Consider the following 19218-nt stretch of genomic DNA (forward strand, 5'->3'; position numbering starts at 1 on the left):
TGTAAATGAGAACGTGTTCTCAATTTGCCTACCTGGTTAAATAAAGGTTAAATAAATAAAAAACATACATACATACATACATACATACATACATACATACATACATACATACATACATACATACATACATACATACATACATACATACACTACCCGTCGGAAGTCTGGACACACCAAATCATTCCAGGCTTTTTCTTTTTTTTTTACTATTTTCTACATTGTTGAATAATAGTGAAGACATTAAAACTATGAAATAACACATATGGAATCATGTAGTAACCAAAAAAGTGTAAAAAAAAAATGTTATTTGAAGAATCTCAAATATAAAATATATTTAGATGTTGTTGTTTTTTTATTACATGATTTCATATGCGTTATTTCACAGTTTTGATGTCTTCACTATTATTCTACAATGTAGAAAATAGTATTTTTTTTTATAAAAACCTTTGAATGAGTACGTGTGTCCAAGCTGGTACTGTATATAATGGTGTGTAAAGATAGTATATGAATAGAACATTTGTGCACAACACTAGTTATATAGGATGAGCCATGACTAGAATACAGTATATACATATATAAAGTGGGTAAAACGGTATGTAAAGTGGCCAGTGTTCAATGACTGTATGAACATTCCAAAGGGCAAAACTTCTGACTGTTTGCTCTAAAACACCCTAAGCCCTGGTCCCAAACACGTTATAGTCCACTAGTCACTGACTGCTTTTCCTTTCCCAGAGTCCATTGCTCGCTCCAGCAAGCTGCTGAACTGGTGTCAGAGACAGACGGAGGGCTACAGGAAAGTCAGTGTGACCGACCTCACCATGTCCTGGAAGAGTGGCATGGCCCTGTGTTCCCTCATCCACCGCTATAGACCTGACCTCATGTGAGTCATATTTACAGTATATACAGTGCATTCGGAAATACTTCCGAATTCAGACGTTACAGCCTTATTCACAATACCCCATAATGCCAAAGCAAAACAATATCACATTTACATACAGTGCCTTGCAAAAGTATTCATCCCCCTTGGCGTTTTTCCTATTTCGTTGCATTACAACCTGCAATTTAAATTGATATTTATTTGGATTTCATGTAATGGACATACACAAAATAGTCCAAATTGGTGAAGTGAAACAAAAAAAATTACTTGTTTCAATTTTTATTTTATTTTTAAATAAAAAAACAGAAAAGTGGTGGGTGCATATGTATTCACCCCCTTTGCTATGAAACCCCTAAATAAGATCTGGTGCAACCAATTACCTTCAGAAGTCACATAACTAGTTAAGTCCACCTGTGTGCAATCTAAGTGTATATACACCTGTACTGAAAGGTCCCAGAGTCTGCAACACAACTAAGCAAGGGGCACCACCAAGCAAGCGGCACTATGAAGACCAAGGAGCTCTCTAAGCAGGTCAGAGACAAATATGTGGAGAAATACAGATCACTGTAGGGTTGTAAAAAAATATCTGAAACTTTGAACCTCTTATTAAAATATTGAAAGAATATGGCACCACAACAAACCTGCCAAGAGAGGGACGCCCACCACAACAAAGACACCAAAGATAACCCTGAAGGAGCTACAACGCTCCACAGCGGAGATTGGAGTATCTGTCCATTGGACCACTTTAAGCCGTTCACTCCACAGAGCTGGGCTTTACGGAAGAGTGGCTAGACAAAAGCCATTGCTTAAAGAAAAAAATATGCAAAGACGTTTGTTGTTCGCCAAAAGGCATGTGGGAGACTCCCCAAACATATGGAAGAAGGTACTCTGGTCAGATGAGACTAAAATTGAGCTTTTTGGCCATCAAGGAAAACACTATGTCTGGTGCAAACCCAACACCTCTCATCACCCTGAAAGACCATCCCTACAGTGAAGCATGGTGGTGGCAGCATGTTTGGGTATGTTTTTCATCGGCAGTGACTGGAAAACTGGTCAGAATTTGAAGGAATGATGGATGGCGCTAAATACAGGGAAATTCTTGAGGGAAACCTGTTTCAGTCTTCCAGAGATTTGAGACTGGGACGGAGGTTCACCTTCCAGCAGGACAATGACCTTAAGCATACTGCTAAAGCAACACTTGAGTGGTTTAAGGGGAAACATTTAAATGCTTTGGAATGGCCTAGTCAAAGCCCAGACCTCAATCCAATTGAGAATCTGTGGTATGACTTAAAGATTGCTGTACACCAGCGGAACCCATCCAACTTGAAGGAGCTGGAGAAGTTTTGCCTTGAAGACTGGGAAAAAATCCCAGTGGCTAGATGTGCCAAGCTTATAGAGACATACCCCAAGAGACTTGCAGCTGTAATTGCTGCAAAAGGTGGCTCTACAAAGTATTGACTTTGGGGGGTGAATAGTTACGCACGCTCAAGTTTTTAGTTTTTTTGTCTTATTTTTTGTTTGTTTCACAAATATTTTGCATCTTCAAAGTGGGAGGCATGTTGTGTAAATCAAATGATACAAACCCCCCAAAAACCTATTTTAATTCCAGGTTGTAAGGCAACAAAATAGGAAAAATGCCAAGGGGGGTGAATACTTTTGCAAGCCATTGTAAGTATTCAGACCCTTTACTCAGTACTTTGTTGAAGCACCTTTGCAGCGATTACAGCATTGAGTCTTCTTGGGTATGAAGCTACAAGCTTGGCATACCTGTATTTTGGGAGTTTCTCCTATTCTTCTCAGGCTTTGTCAGATTGGATAGGGAGCGTTGCTGCACAGTTATTTTCCGGTTTCTCTAGAGATGTTGGATCGGGTTCAAGCCCGGCCTCTGGCTGGGCCACCCAAGGACATTGAGAAATGTCCCGAAGCCACTCTTGTGTGCTGAGGGTTGATTTCTTGTTGGAAGGTGAACCTTCGGCCCTGTCTGAGGTCCTGAGAGCTGAAAAAAGTGTGTTCTGTACGCTAAGGAGTATTTCTGTCTGTAATAAAGCCCATTTTGGGAGAGAAACTCATTCTGATTGGCTGGGGGTGGCTCCTCAGTAGGTGGGCCTGGCTGCCAAGTGGGTTGGCCTATGCCCTCCAAAGCCCAGCTGCACCCCTGCCCAGTCATCTGAAATCCATAGATTAGGGCCTTATTTATTTATTTCTATTTACTGATTTCCTTTTATGTACAGTAACATCTCTGAAATTGTTGCATGTTGCGCTTTATATTTTTGTCCAGTATACAGTACCAGTAAAAAGTTAAGACACCTACTCATTCAAGGTTTTTTCTTATTTTTTTTCTATTTTCTACATTGTAGAATAATAGTGAAAACAGTAAACTATGAAATAACACATATGGAATCATGTAGTAACCAAAAAGGTGTTAAACAAATGTAAATCTTTTTTGATATTTTAGATACTTCAAAGTAGTCACCCTTCTGCCTTGGTGACAACTTTTCCTTCCAACTCCATCTCAATTGGTTTGAGGTCGGGTGATTGTGGAGGCAGGTCGTCTGATGCAGCACTCCATCACTCTCCTTCTTGGACAAATAGCCCTTACACAGCCTGGAGGTGTGTTAGGTCATTGTCCTGTTGGAAACAAATGATACTCCCACTAAGCGCAAACCAGATGGGATGGTGTATCACTGCAGAATGCTGTGGTAGCCATGCTGGTTAAGTGTGCCTTGAATTTTAGATAAATCACAGATAGTGTCACCAGTAAAGCACCCCCACACCATCACAACTCCTCCATGCTTCACGGTAGGAACTACATATGCGGAGATCATCCGTTCACCTATTCTGTGTCTCACAAAGATACGGCGGTTGGAACCAAAAATATCACAATATCACAGCTTTCCGCCGGTCTAATGTCAATAGCTCGTGTTTCTTGGCCCAAGCTAGTTTTTTCTTCTTATTGGTGTCCTTTAGTAGTGGATTCTTTGCAGCAGTTCGACCATGACCTGATTCACGCAGTTTCCTCTGAACAGTTGATGTTGAGATGTCTGTTACTTGAACTCTGTGACGCATTTATTTGGGCTGCAATCTGAGGTGCAGTTAACTCTAATGAACTTATCCTCTGCAGCAGAGGTAACTCTGGGTCTTCCTTTCCTTAGTCGGTCCTCATAAGAGCCAGTTTCATCATAGCGCTTGATTGTTTTTGCGACTGCACATGAAGAAACTTTCAAAGTTCTTGAAATTTTCCAGATTCACTGACCTTCATATCTTAAAGTAATGATAGACTGTCATTTCTCTTTGCTTATTTAAGCTGTTCTTGCCATAATATGGACGTGGTCTTTTACCATATAGGGCTATCTTCTGTATACCACCACTAACTTCTCATAACACAACTGATTGGCTCAAATTACACTAACTTTTAACAATGCACAACTGTTAATTGAAATGCATTCCAGGTGACTACCTCATGAAGCTGGTTGAGAAAATGCCAAGAGTGTGCAAAGCTGTCATCAAAGCAAAGGGTGGCTACTTTGAAGAATCTCAAATATAAAATATATTTTGATTTAACACTTTTTTTTGGTTACTGCATGATTGGATATGTGTTATTTCATTGTTTTGATGTCTTCACTATAATGTAGAAAATAGTAAAAATAAAGAAAAACCCTGGAATGAGTAGGTGTGTCCAAACTTTTGACTGGTACCATATATCTGGATTTCTCCTGTAGAAATGCTTACAGGTGAGGTTTACTTGTAAATCAACTCTGGGTCCTTGAAAAGCGCTATATAAGTTCTTCTTCTTCTTCTTCTTCTTCTTCTTCTTATTATTATTATAATAAGCATAGGAATGAAGGAGGACCTGCACACATGATTGCTCCATCACGTAATTAGGCCAGTAAATATTCATCAGGCTAGTCAATATGCACACGGTTTAGATCTTTGTCAGGTCCTGACATACTGGCATTAACATGGCCCTTACTGTCAGCAAAAAAAGGGGTTAAAACTTTAATTGACTGGAATGGCCTGACTGCTGTGACTGCTTTACCACTTTGTTTGTAGCATGTGTTATTTATCTCCTGGCACATGCTGTCAAGGCCTTGGCTTTTCACTAAATTAGGTAAAAGCTCAAATTGCCTGTTGCTTCAGGGAAAATTATGTATGGTACCCCTACTACACACACACACACCCAGCAAAGACGACACACACAGCGGAGACACACACATTGCCTAACGAGGGGAGAGATTAAGTTGTTACCCTCTGCTGGTTACACAGCGATTAGCATTATAACCCTGACTGACATTTACCAAGTAGTTCTCTTCTGTCCTGCTGCCTTTCATTGTCCAGATGACTGGGGCAGGGGTGTGGGAAAAGGCTGCATGGATGGGAAATATGCATTAAGTGCAGTACACAGACAGCTCTAATTAGTTCACATTTGAATTTATTTTATTTTGGGTAACAGACATATACAACAAAATGTACAATGTGGACCCAGAGGATATCACTTGGAATTATTAATGAAAACTCTGGATTCCAAAGTGGTCTTCGATGGTAAAAAAACAAAAAAACATATAATGATTAGGAAGACAAGACAAAATTACAAACAACCATTTATACATTAATTTATATTGACATCCTAAAAAGTTACACTATTCACTGCACTTCTCCCTAACCTTAAAAATCAACCATATTCATTTCACATTAAAACAATTGATTCATTGCACATCATACCTACAGTACAGTATCATTCAAATAAATACACTTGACCAGCGGAAAGGGGCACAAGGGGCAGTGGTGTGGTTTCTCTTAGACAACTTTGTCCAAATGAAAAACGTTGCCTGCTTTTTAAAGCTATTTCTACTGTTTATTTGCTTGATCTCCAAGGGAAGGATGTTCCATAGACAAATACCTGTATAGACAAACATGCTCCTCGCAGTACTGTTTCCTCTTGGGATTTTACAAGACATAACACTAGCTCTGGTATTGTAACTGTGTTGGTTAAAGACCATATCAATGTTGTTTTTCATATAACCTGGGGCACGATCATTTAAGGTGTCATGAATATGATTAAAGTTGGTCCACTCTGGACTCCAAAGGCAACAAGCCCACCTCCCGGAACTGTACCCCTATGTGGGTCCTAGGGGGACATTTAGCATATACCTGATAACATTAACATCATTTTGCATGACCTGCATTCTCTTCATCTTTTTTGATCGCCCACTATACCAAGCAGAGCAGCATAATCAACATGACACTGAATCAAGGCTGAGACAAGCAGTTTCTTAACTTTGATGTTAAAATATCTAGTGTTACTATATTAAAATATCAATTTGTTCGCCATTTTAGAAAGAACTTTAGCAGCAATCAGGTCTCTAGAAAGGGATTGATCTAGGGACACACAAAGATAAATTACACTTGTTTTAGAATCAATCTCCTTGCCTGCACAGTGGACCTTTTATCTTGTCAAACCTAAGCAATCTACGTTTTGTTCTAAACAAAATTGATTCAGTTTCCCAAATGTAGCGACAATTTGTTGTCAGTCAACCAATCTCTAACAAAATGCAATTCCTTACTCAGGGTCTCCGCTGTAAAATGTATTTATAAAGCCCTTCTTACATCGGCTGATATCTCAAAGTGCTGTACAGAAACCCAGCCTAAAACCAGGAAAAACTCCCTAGAAAGGCCAGAACCTAGGAAGAAACCTAGAGAGGAACCAGGCTATGAGGGGTGGCCAGTCCTCTTCTGGCTGTGTAAACTGTATCCTTCCCTGATACCAGTATGGCTGTGTCATCAGCATAAAGCAGGAGTTTGCACTTTAGTGTATCTAGCATATCATTCAACTTTAAATAAGAGAGGCCCTAAAATGTATCCTTGCTGTACTCCACAGGATATTTCTTTGACCTCTGACAGAACATCACCAACATTACATACTTGTGTTCTGTTGGTCTGATAAGACCTAAACCAATTCACTGCTACATCATTTAGAACCAAACATTTCAGTTTCATCAGGAGAATAACATGGTCCACAGTGTCAAAAGCTTTTGCAAGTCTAACATGACCATACCTGTATAGTTCCCCTTCTATTTCAGGCTCACTGTATAGACACATTCCTCCCATGTCTCTGACTCATTGTTCATTAGTCCCCTATTACAGAAAAAACACTATTTCCGTTGATCGTTATTGACTTTTCGTCCTCTTTATCCTCTCGTACTCTATTGACCTCTTGTCCTCTGTCTCTGCGTTGTGTATTTATCTTCAAAATATTCTTATACTGTGGATAAGGCAAGTATCAGTGGATGAGCTGTTCTGAGCCAGATTGGAGTTCATAAATAAGTTTGTGCTCAAGAAGGTATCCCTCAAGGTATCCCTATTTTCCATTGCAAAACTTTAATGGATATGACCCTGGTGTAATGCCTTACATTTTCTATATTTTCTATTTCCAGGTATCTCACTGACTTCCCGCACTGCTAATAGCATGGTGCTGATGCTGCAACACTAACCGTACAAGGAAAGGGGTGGCTTGCTAATGTCAACCTCTGCATCCACCGCATTAGAACCTGCTCATGTTTATTTGGAAAGCCAAGTGATGTTAACATTCACAGTGTTACTGGTTGTTTTGACTCCCAGACATTCTGTCTCTCTCTGCCCACAGCGACTTTGACTCCTTGGACGAACGGGACCAACAGAAAAACAACCAGTTGGGATTCGACGTGGCCGAGCGGGAGTTTGGAATCTCGCCCTGCATGACGGGCAAGGAGATGTCCCAGGTGTCAGAGCCCGACAAGCTCTCCATGGTCATGTACCTCAGCCAGTTCTACGAGATGTTCAAGGACACAGTTCCCCCTGGGGCCGGAGGTGAGTAATGCACACCTTTGGTTAGTTTCATGAATATCGTTTTTATTTGGGGGGTGGGGGAGTGTTGAAGATTGGTTGAAATGTTATACACACTGAGTGATCAGTAATATATATTATGCACCAAACAGACCAGAAACAGAGAGGGACTACCTGAACTCATCCAATGAGAATTTTCATGACCCTAGTGTAACGCCTTACATTTTGTATATTTTATATTTCCAGATAACCAAAACATGAGCCCTGAGGAGAAGGCTGCGTTGATCAACAGCACTAAGTCTCCCATCTCCTTCCTTAGCAAGCTGGGCCAGAGCATCGCCATATCCCGCAAACGCAACCCCAAGGTCATCCAATGCATCATTGTCAGCTCAGCAGTCCCATTCCCTTTAGCACTGTGTTACTGCTGTGTATATCGTCATCTTATAATGCTACTGTAGGAGTCAATAGCTGTCTGCCTGAAATAACCAGTGACAACATGTGATTATGTGATCAACAGGACAAGAAGGAGAAGGATGTGGATGGTTTGGGGAAGAGGAGGAAGACTAGCCAGGCTGGCTATTCTGAAGAAGTGCGTAAAACTTTCAAGGGTTAAAAATATAATTCAGGCGTTGAACTCTGCTTTGCAGACGGATAGAAACGTCTCTCAGGTTAAACTCATTCTCTGGTTTTGTACTGTTCATGTGTTTGTAACAGGAGGAGGTTTTGAGGGGTAACCACGATGACAGGCCGTCCAACAGTACTGCTCTAACGGAGAGGAAGATGAAGGAAGAGACAGCAGCTGTAGGGAACCATAACAAAGTCAAGTCCATGGCCACCCAGCTCCTCGCCAAGTTTGAGGAGAATGCTCCTGCAGAGTCCAAGGGCCTCAAACGACAGGTATGGAGAGACTTATTATGTCTGGGTGGTGTTAACGATGGGAGAAGGAGTAGTCTTGCTTGCCCGGATGGGGGAAGAGACTAGAGACGGAGTAAACCGTTTTAAACATGAGAACTGTTGCTTGAGATTTAGCTTTCCTGGATGATAATGACATGAAGACAGCTTTCTTTGTCTAGACAGTGTTTTGTTTGTCTAGACAGAGTAAATATGCAGAAGTTAGATGTAGATCTATTTCATCTCATGGCGTCTAACATGACTCCAAGTCTCGTGATGCTGAGTGTGTAGCAACACTGTACTACTGTATTAATGTGTTGAACTCCAGGGCCTGTATTCATAAAGCTTCAGAGTAGGAGTGCTGTTCTAGGATCAGTTTTTCTTTTTAGATCATAATGAATGATTAAATACAATGCATAATTAAAACTCCATTTAGCAAAAGCAACTTAGTCATGTGTGGATAGATTCTTTGAGTATAGGTGGTCCTAGGATTCAAACCCACTATCCTGGCATTGTAAGAGCCATGCTCTACCAACTGAGCTACAGAGGACCTGATCTTACATCAGCACTCATACGCTGAGACGCTTTGTGAATACGGGCCCAGAATGTGTGTATTGATGTGGCCCGGGCCTGGCGGCTTGCAGTAGGTAGGAGGATAGTGGTGACTGTCTGGCTCCTCCGGGACTGTGGGGAGGAATGGGTTTACAGACCCAACCCAAGACCTGAACCTGGGACAGTCACCCTGAGAGGCAATACTGCAGGCCTGGAGCAGTGGTGGGGGGACTCTGTGGGCTGGGGGGGGGGGGGGGGGGGGGGACTCTGTGGGCTAGTGGAACACAAGCTAATATTGTTGACATAGAAAGACAACTCTCAGGCAGCATTCCCAAGTGGTGCCAAATCTAAAATTCCTCCTTGGGATGTGTGTTTTGCTATTGTGAAATCTGATACAATCTTTGATACACAAAAGACTCGGTTGATGTAAATTGAATTGATGACACGTTAGAAGTAGCCTGCCTCAGGTCAAGAGCTTTGAGCACAATACTAGAAGCGTTTCTCTCTTGGTCACAGATTTGTACAATCTGAAATATGATTGGTAAATCAATGTCATCTTTTCTAATGGTATAATAACCAGCTACAAATGTCCCATCAGAGAGGCTGTACAGTACAAGTTGGTTTATAGGCGCTAAGCCCTACTTATGTTGAGTCCCACTGGTGGTAATATTCAATTTGATTCTGCTGCTGCTGAGTGTGTCTGTGTGCGTGTTTCAAACAACGGGGCTTCACCTTTTCACCCCTTGTTTGACCCTTCAGCTCTTTGCATGAAATGCTGATAATTTCTTTGCCACAGTGTCCATATTATTTTTCTTGAGTCTATAGTAAATTACAAACCTAAGATAGTTCCAGTTTGTACAATAATAATGCATGTCATATTCTCAAATCAAATTTATTTATATAGCCCTTCTTACATCAGCTGATATCTCAAAGTGCTGTACAGAAACCCAGCCTAAAACCCCAAACAGCAAGCAATTACCCCCGGACAGGGCCAAACAGGAATGATATAACCCCACCCACTTTGCCAAAGCACAGCCCCCACACCACTAGAGGGATATCTTCAACCACCAACTTACCATCCTGAGACAAGGTCGAGTATAGCCCACAAAGATCTCCGCTACGGCACAACCCAAGGGGGGGCGCCAACCCAGACAGGAAGATCACGTCAGTGACTCAACCCACTCAAGTGACGCACCCCTCCTAGGGACGGCATGAAAGAGCACCAGTAAGCCAGTAACTCAGCCCCTGTAATAGGGTTAGAGGCAGAGAATCTCAGTGGAGAGAGGGGAACCGGCCAGGCAGAGACAGCAAGGGCGGTTCGTTGCTCCAGAGCCTTTCCGTTCACCTTCACACTCCTGGGCCAGAATACACTCAAGCATATGACCTACTGAAGAGATAAGTCTTCAATAAAGACTTAAAGGTTGAGACCGTCTGTCTCTCTCACATGGGTAGGCAGACCATTCCATAAAAATGGAGCTCTATAGGAGAAAGCCCTAGCCCTAATTCTAGGGACAATTAGGAGGCCTGTGTCTTGTGACCGAAGCGTACATGTAGGTATGTACGACAGGACCAAATCGGAAAGATAGGTAGGAGCAAGCCCATGTAATGCTTTTGTCCATATTGTCCAGATGTAGGATCTTAATTTGAGCCAGTTTGTTACAGCAGGAAAATAATCCTGGAGCAACAGGAAATGTAAATTATGTGAATTATAATTTATGGACATGTTTGCAGGGGTTGATAACATTTTTCATGATGGCATATCAAGTCAAATTACAAACTTTAGAAGCCTTTTTAAAACTTAAATACACTACAAGTTTGCACTTCCTGCTTTGCTTGAAAATTCTCAGCGACAAAAGAGTGGTCAAATTAACATCCTACATTTGTAGTCATATTACATTACACAGCATACTATTCTTATGACACACACAATTTACTTTTGGTTTTTGCTCCCAGTTTGTTTTCCAATCAGCATAACTCTGTCTTCTGATGATTCACTTCCCTCTCTATTTTTCTCTTCTTCCTCTCCTCTCCTCCAATCATGACCTTGACTCATGGTTGGTTGCGCTCACTGTGTCCTGGTCTTTTATTGGCCACTTTAACTGTCACTGATCTTCAACTGGTCAAAGGGGGATTCTCTGCCCAATCTGGATCTCCTTGTGGCGCAGCCCCCTCCCCCACCTCCTGCCCCCCTGGACCCCCCCAGGGAGTCTGTCTGCCTAGCTCTGGTCCCTGCATGGAGACAGGTAAAGAGTGGACACTTCACCTCCCTCCCCTAGACCCTTGTCTAACCCCTGGATGTCCCTAACCTACCATCTCTCTGCTGTGTTTTACAGTAGTATACATGGGGAAAGCTGCTTTCTGTTCAGATTGTTAACTGTTATCGATCCTAGACATAGCATGCTTTATTTTCTGGGAGTCATGAAACCAGTAGTTCCGTGTGTGTGGTGTCAGAATAAGCAGCTGTGTGTGGGTGCTGTTCGTCCCAGACAGTGAGTGACGTGATGTCATATTCTCTCTTGTCTCATGTGGCGTATCCCTATCCCTCTCCCTCTCCCTCTCCCACACCTGCCATGTTGTCTCAGAAACAAACCCAACAGCAGGAGCAGCTCAGCGTTGCCTATAAGGAGAAGTTCAAGTGTCAGACCCTACCCAACAGAGGGGAGCAGGTATGGCTAGCTGATCTGACGCTGTAGTAGTCCCTGCCTACTAGTCGGTCTCCCATCTCCAGCTAACCAGTTAACCATGCTATCATAGCTAGTTACTAGCTAGCTAACATCCCCTGCTTTGATAGACAAAGGCTATCGCTTCAGCTTAGCTCAGTTAGCTTCATTGTGCTAATCATCAAAGTTTTAGCTTAGTTCGCTTGTGCACTAATCATCAAAACTGCTTTGTCGTTTTTTTGTTTAGTTCTTTTTAAATTAAATATGCTAAGTCTAACAGTTTGAGCCCCTAAGTGAAATGGCCAGTTCAGAGCTGTGCTTGATTGACCCATGAAAGCTAATCTGCAGTTGAGCTAATTGGTTGGAAATAGTCTGTTGTGAAAAATATTTTTGGTGGAAATAATTAGCTAACAGACCGTTAAGCCATTAACATCAAGACCAGGGGTCTCTAGCCCTGTTCCTGGAGAGCTACCCTCCCGTAGGTTTTCAGTCCAACCCTAATCTACCGCACCACATTCTAATAATTAGCTGGTTGATAAGATGAATCCGGTTAGTTATAATGGGTTTGAGTGAAAACCTTCAGGAGGGTAGGTAGCTCTCCAGGAACAGGCTCTCCAATACCACTTTTCCATCTCACACACTCATTTTCACTGATTAGTGTACATGTTTTAGTAGCTCTTCAGACTCATATTGGATGCAGTCTATCACAGTGCCATCCGTTTTGTCCGTTTTGTCAACATTTACATTACATTTACATTAAAGTCATTTAGCAGACGCTCTTATCCAGAGCGACTTACAAATTGGTGCATTCACCTTATGACATCCAGTGGAACAGCCACTTTACAATAGTGCATCTAGATCTTTTAAGGGGGGGGGGGGGGGGGGCAGAAGGATTGCTTTATCATATCCTAGGTATTCCTTGAAGAGGTGGGGTTTCAGGTGTCTCCGGAAGGTGGTGATTGACTCCGCTGTCCTGGCGTCGTGAGGGAGTTTGTTCCACCATTGGGGTGCCAGAGCAGCGAACAGTTTTGACTGGGCTGAGCGGGAACTGTACTTCCTCAGTGGTAGGGAGGCGAGCAGGCCAGAGGTGGATGAACGCAGTGCCCTTGTTTGGGTGTAGGGCCTGATCAGAGCCTGAAGGTACTGAGGTGCCGTTCCCCTCACAGCTCCGTAGGCAAGCACCATGGTCTTGTAGCGGATGCGAGCTTCAACTGGAAGCCAGTGGAGAGAGCGGAGGAGCGGGGTGACGTGAGAGAACTTGGGAAGGTTGAACACCAGACGGGCTGCGGCGTTCTGGATGAGTTGTAGGGGTTTAATGGCACAGGCAGGGAGCCCAGCCAACAGCGAGTTGCAGTAATCCAGACGGGAGATGACAAGTGCCTGGATTAGGACCTGCGCCGCTTCCTGTGTGAGGCAGGGTCGTACTCTGCGGATGTTGTAGAGCATGAACCTACAGGAACGGGCCACCGCCTTGATGTTGGTGGAGAACGACAGGGTGTTGTCCAGGATCACGCCAAGGTTCTTAGCGCTCTGGGAGGAGAACAACAAAGCCCCATATACTACCCACCACTGCGACCTGTACGCTCTCGTTGGCTGGCCCTCGCTTCACACTCGTCGCCAAACCCACTGGCTCCAGGTCATCTACAAGACCCTGCTAGGTAAAGTCCCCCCTTATCTCAGCTCGCTGGTCACCATAGCAACGCCCACCCGTAGCACGCGCTCCAGCAGGTATATCTCTCTGGTCACCCCCAAAACCAATTCTTCCTTTGGCCGCCTCTCCTTCCAGTTCTCTGCTGCCAATGACTGGAACGAACTACAAAAATCTCTGAAACTGGAAACACTTATCTCCCTCACTAGCTTTAAGCACCAGCTGTCAGAGCAGCTCATAGATTACTGCACCTGTACATAGCCCATCTATAATTTAGCCTAAACAACTACCTCTTTACCTACTGTATTTATTTATTTTGCTCCTTTGCACCCCATTATTTCTATCTCTACTTTGCACCTTCTTCCACTGCAAACCAACCATTCCAGTGTTTTTTTTACTTGCTATATTGTAATTACTTCACCACCATGGCCTTTTTATATTTTTATTTATTTATATATATATTTTGTTTGCCTTCACCTCCCTTATCTCACCTCACTTGCTCATATTGTATATAGACTTATTTTTCACTGTATTATTGACTGTATGTTTGTTTTACTCCATGTGTAACTATGTGTTGTTGTATGTGCCGAACTGCTTGGCTTTATCTTGGCCAGGTCGCAATTGTAAATGAGAACGTGTTCTCAATTTGCCTACCTGGTTAAATAAAGGTGAAATAAAAAAATTAAAAAATATAAGTAGGATTGCAAAATGTTTGGAACTTTCAATAAATTCCCTGTTTTTTTAGAAATCCCAGTTGGATGATTTCCCGGAATCAAGAGGTAATAAGCAAGAAATCACGATTCCTCCAACCAGGATTTCTGGAAAACTAGTGAATTTATTGAAAGTTCCAAACATTTTGCTATCATACACATAAGTATACTCTCGCTCAACACAGTATTTCATACCTTTCTCATTATGTGGTTCCTCTAGCTTTTTTCTCATTCACTCACAAGAGCGTCCCAAAAGGTTTTTGTGGCCGTAAAAAAAACACAAAAAAACAGATTTCTCTCATGCTTGCTTAACTGTTCAATTAGTTGGTAAATGTGAAGAAATTTGGTTTTGGCCTGTCCTCTCCACTCTGAAGCCAAGAATCAGTACAGAGTCAACCTGTGGCTCACGGAGCTGCCCTAAGAAAACCATTCTGCTCTCCTCCTCCACCTTCTCACTCTATCTTCACTCACAGCTGACCAGTCTAGTCCATACCAGACCAGACACACTCCCCTGTCCTCTGCCTTGTTGATCCTTTATCTAACCTCTATCCTCTCAGGTCTTGACTCTTGTCTTACCTTACGAACAAGTTATCCAGTTGTGCCTTCAAAGTAGAAAACGAAATGTAGTGACTCTTCTTCCTCTCCATATATTAACGTTTTAGACGTTAGCATTTTGCTACACTTGAAATAACATCTGCTAACCATGTGTATGTGACAATAACATTTGATTTGAGGACTTCCAACGTAACTAAAATAAACTGTATCTCGTCTTAGTTTCCGTTCTTCTTGTCAGCGGGTTTCTTGTGTTGTGGCTGACCAGCGTGTAGGTGGGGGCCTTGTTGCCATGCTGTGGTTTGTTTATGAGCGGAGAAACATGGTCCTAGCTGTCAGTTTTGAAGTGTCTGTGTGTTCTTCAGCATTGTGATGGAGGAGTTCTGGAGGAGGGAGACACCACCCAGGACCAGACCCTTCTGACACACAGGGTAACCATGGTTGAATGGGCCTGTGATCAGTGCTAACCCTCAGGGAACTAACAACACAGGCAGAGTGTGTGTGACTGGGTGTCTCTACGGCTTGTGTGGGATGGAAGGGATTGTTGTGGTCAGAATATGATTGGAACAATCAACAAAATGTAAGCAGACGATGACTTACAGTATGTAAGTATACAGTATTTCAAGGCTAGTTTCATATGTTTAGTTTGGGCACTATTGTTTGATCTCTATCTCCATAGCAGTGCTTGCATGCTGACTCATATACAGTATTATATGATATGTGTGCAATTTGTAATAATAATTTGGTGGGTGCTTATATTTGTCCTATTTGACACATGTACAAGTGTGTATTAATATGCATGTGTGAATTGGAAATACTTTAAATATCCCAACTCCCCCTGAAAGAGTGGGTTGTCAATAGAGGTCTGTTATTTCATAGCCTGTCTTAAATTCTCAAGCCAACCATACCAGCTAACTGCATCAAACCAGTATTATCATGTTTTGGGACAAACAGACTGTAAACACACACAATGCTTACCTTCGTTTAATCTGCAGAAATGGAAACCCGTGCAGCTTGACGAGCCAGAGCCTATTCACATCCCTAGCATTCAGGAGAGGTCTGCCAGATTAGTCGCTAAGTTTAAGGGTAAACCTGAGAAACCAAAGGTGAACACCATGGCATGTTGTGTGAAAAAACAGAGCCCTATATAATCAGTCAATTCATTATCTGTAAGTGATAGGCCTTGTGGATTTATTCTTTTTTTTTAATAGTTTGAGTGTCTTTGGTGTTTTTTACTACTGTACTATAGCTCAAAGCGAATTCCTCATTGCCATCATTCTCAGTCCTGTTGCCTTTTCTGAACTGTCCTACATTATTTATCTGTCCTCTCCTTCCCCTGGAGCCTAAGAAAAAGCCCTCACGTTTCTTTATAGAACAGTGGCACCGGTCTCGCAGCCAGAGCCCAGAGAGCCCCCTCTCCTCCCCTGAAACGCTCAGACAGGTAGACCCTTTTCTCTGGGGGGAACTACAATAACACATTACCTCATCTCTGCTCCTTGGAAAACTCACTAGATTGATTTTGATAGATTGACTCGATTTTAAATGATATAAGATATACCTACTGCCATCAAGGACAGCTGCATTATAACATTTCTCCTCAGACTGCTACATTTTACACTTGAGTCATTTAGCAGACACTCTTATCCAGAGAAACTTACAGGAGCAATTAGGGTTAAGTGTCTTGTTCAAGGGGACATCAACCAATGTTTTAACCGAGTCATCTCAAGGATTCGAACCAGAAACCTTTTGGTTACTGGCCCAATGCTCTTAACTGCTAGGCTACCAGTAACCACCCTGTTAACCAGTAACCTCCAATAGCTGACCTAAGCTGAATTTGCACTTGTTTTTCTACTGTGTTTCTACTGCATGGCAAATAGAAATTGGCTTTGCAACAATGCAGCATTTACAAGTACACCATAAATGAGGAGTGACATCTGCTAATAGTGGATCAGTTATGTCAAGGCGCAGCAGTCAGGGCACCCTTGTTAGTATGCATAGGTCAGATGAACCTGTCACATAAAAATCACTTAAACCACTAAAGCAAGCACAAATAGCCTAGAACACAAGGCTAAAACCTCTATCACAATCAATCAGGTTGCTCTCGCAAAAGAGGTTTCTAACCTCAATGGTCTTTCCTGGTTAAATAAATGTTAAATAATATGGATCTTGTGTGGAGCATGGGATGCTTTGTGCATGGCTAAATTCTTCCTTACCAGTCCTATTCTGTTCTTTGGAATCTAATAATGTGTTCTTCTGCAGGAGCTAGAGCTTCTGCGCTCTGATGACCAAATGCCGTTACATAGCCTTAGTATACAGGAGAGGGCTGAGCAGCTTGCCTCACAGTTTCAAAGCAAGCAGACAAAGCCACAGGTGATACACACCTCTCAATAGCCTTGGCCTAGGTTCAAAGTTGAGGACTTTACCAAAAGAACAGACCTGATCTCCTTAGTTACTTTACAAGATGTCATTAATGTCAGATCGAGTAATAAAACAATAAATAAAACACTGCCATTAATCCTATTGTTTACTCAGTATCTGTCATTCGTGTTATGTAGAATTAGAATATGACCCAGCCAAGGGATTTCCATATCAGCTTGTCTTGCATCTTTGCCTATTCTCTTTGTTCTCATGCCAAGTCCTCCTGCCTTAATTGTCCTCTCTTTTTTTTCTTTCCCCTGGAGCCTAAGAAAAAGCGCTCACGTTTCTTTATAGAACAGTGGCACCTGTCACGCAGCCAGAGCCCAGAGAGCCCCCTCTCCTCCCCTGAAACTCTCCGACAGGTACCCTCTCTCTCCTGAGGAGATCTGCAGTGGGGCTGACTCTAACACACTACCTTACTCAGTGCCTCTGGGAGATGGGCCAAATAACTCACTGCCTGGCCTCTGTTATGTGATTGAACTGATTTCCGATGTGCGTCCTAACAAGCATGTGGACAATGCATACAGGAATGGTTCATCTCTATGGATGTAAACACATGTGCCGTTTTAGTCCAAGATATTGCTCAGCTAGCTGTGTTGAAAAATGTGATGACACAGTGAAAAGTGGAAGAGAATGTACTGTATTCATAGCTATATGAATAATGTATGTTCCAATAGATTGATATTAGCAGTCCCTTAGGTGTGGCCTGCATCATTGCAGTGTTGTGGTCACTGTGCTTAAGGACACCCTGCCAGGTGTTTCTCCCTCAGGACAGCCTAATTTGATCTTCATGTTGACAGAGATTATATATTATAATACAGCATGGTATACAGTAAATCTCATCCATACTTTGAAATATTTAAATGTCATATTTTTATATGGCTTACACTATGCTAACTCTGACCTAAATTGTGTCTCTCTGCAGGATACATTTTATTTAGAGATTTTTGTAGATCTAATCCCGGCCATTTTAGGGTTACAGTTAGTGTGTTTGAGATATTACAATGAATCACTGATCTTTGGAATGTACATAGTTGATCCTAACATCCTTTGTCCATGTTGACCAATTATGTTTCTTGTTTTATTAGCCAAAGGGTTGCGCTGTGAGAATTAACACTGTGTGTGTGTGTTAACACTGTGTGTGCGTGTGTGTGTGTGCATATAGCTACAGTTTATTGCTCAGCATCACAGGGCTAGTCAACAGCTGTTGCTCCTCATTAAAGTAATGGTGTGTAGACATCACTGGTGTTGTAATGGTTAAACTCCAAGCACCCTTTCTGTCAGACACTGCATGTGGTGGTGTGGCTCATGGCTATTAGTGTAAAGGAGGGTTCAAGAGTTCTATGCAGTTGGTTTGCACATATTTGAAAACACTAATTCAAAGCAGTTCATTGGATTGGTGAGCCGACACATCTACACGCTTGATCAACCAAACATGGCTTAATTTCCCTCTCATGATATCAGTTATTTTCCAGTGCTCTTTAGTGCCTTACATAGTGTACTAGACCTCCTGTCATAGTTTACCGCTCTTCCTCATACTACTATGTCGTTCCGTTCTCTCACATTCCTTTGCATTCTTAATTTTTCCTCTGTCTCTTTCTCTCATCCTACTGTCCTTTCTTTCTCTCTCTGCCGTCGATAGAGATATTTAAAGATGTACACAGGGGGAGTAAGCTTATTGGCTGATCAGATAGCCAATCAGCTTCAACCTCAGGAGGAACCCAAGCCCTTACTTGACGAGAGGGAATTGGTGGAATTGGTAAGAGCCAATGGTGTCGTAGGGCACTAGGCATGTTGTAGACCCAAGAGTGAAGTGACTCCAGCTTGCGAATGCAGCTGTGATGTTTGTGGATAATGAGTGTAACTAGGACTTCCTGCTAGTTCTAGAGAACAATTTGCAATTGTGTGTTTCTTAGAAACTAACTCTGTGACCAGTGTTCTGTGTGTGTGGAACATGTTGACCTTGTGTTTGTTGTGGTATCCAAAATGTGCTATAATCTCAGGTGTTTCTGAAAATGCAAACTTCTTTTGTTTTAGTGGCCCATGTTATGACCTACTAGGTTGTGAATGGTTTGATATCAATTGAACAGT

The 19218-nt window shown here is 42.3% G+C and overlaps 1 protein-coding gene across 27 annotated transcripts in view; it reads left to right on the top strand.

Moving 5' to 3' along the window:
- Nucleotides 1-19218, top strand: part of LOC129862372 (protein-methionine sulfoxide oxidase mical3a-like) — a 166322-nt gene that overhangs the window by 93844 nt on the left and 53260 nt on the right. For 20 of the 27 annotated variants that reach the window (XR_008760758.1, XM_055933956.1, XM_055933961.1 and 17 more), the window contains 8 exons: nucleotides 733-880; nucleotides 7518-7720; nucleotides 7943-8061; nucleotides 8214-8285; nucleotides 8411-8593; nucleotides 11266-11382; nucleotides 11722-11805; nucleotides 18770-18886. Coding sequence is in view for 26 of the 27 variants with exons in the window: in XM_055933956.1 (XP_055789931.1) it covers nucleotides 733-880; nucleotides 7518-7720; nucleotides 7943-8061; nucleotides 8214-8285; nucleotides 8411-8593; nucleotides 11266-11382; nucleotides 11722-11805; nucleotides 18770-18886 (1043 nt within the window). In the remaining variant the exon portion in view is untranslated. Of the gene's footprint in view, nucleotides 1-732; nucleotides 881-7517; nucleotides 7721-7942; nucleotides 8062-8213; nucleotides 8286-8410; nucleotides 8594-11265; nucleotides 11383-11721; nucleotides 11806-14531; nucleotides 14623-15696; nucleotides 15816-16968; nucleotides 17080-17390; nucleotides 17490-18769; nucleotides 18887-19218 lie in introns of all 27 variants that reach the window. The other 7 variants (XM_055933962.1, XM_055933966.1, XM_055933963.1 and 4 more) reach the window with 4 other exon arrangements.

This window comes from Salvelinus fontinalis, chromosome 9, assembly GCF_029448725.1.
Source record: "Salvelinus fontinalis isolate EN_2023a chromosome 9, ASM2944872v1, whole genome shotgun sequence".
NCBI lineage: Eukaryota > Metazoa > Chordata > Actinopteri > Salmoniformes > Salmonidae > Salvelinus > Salvelinus fontinalis.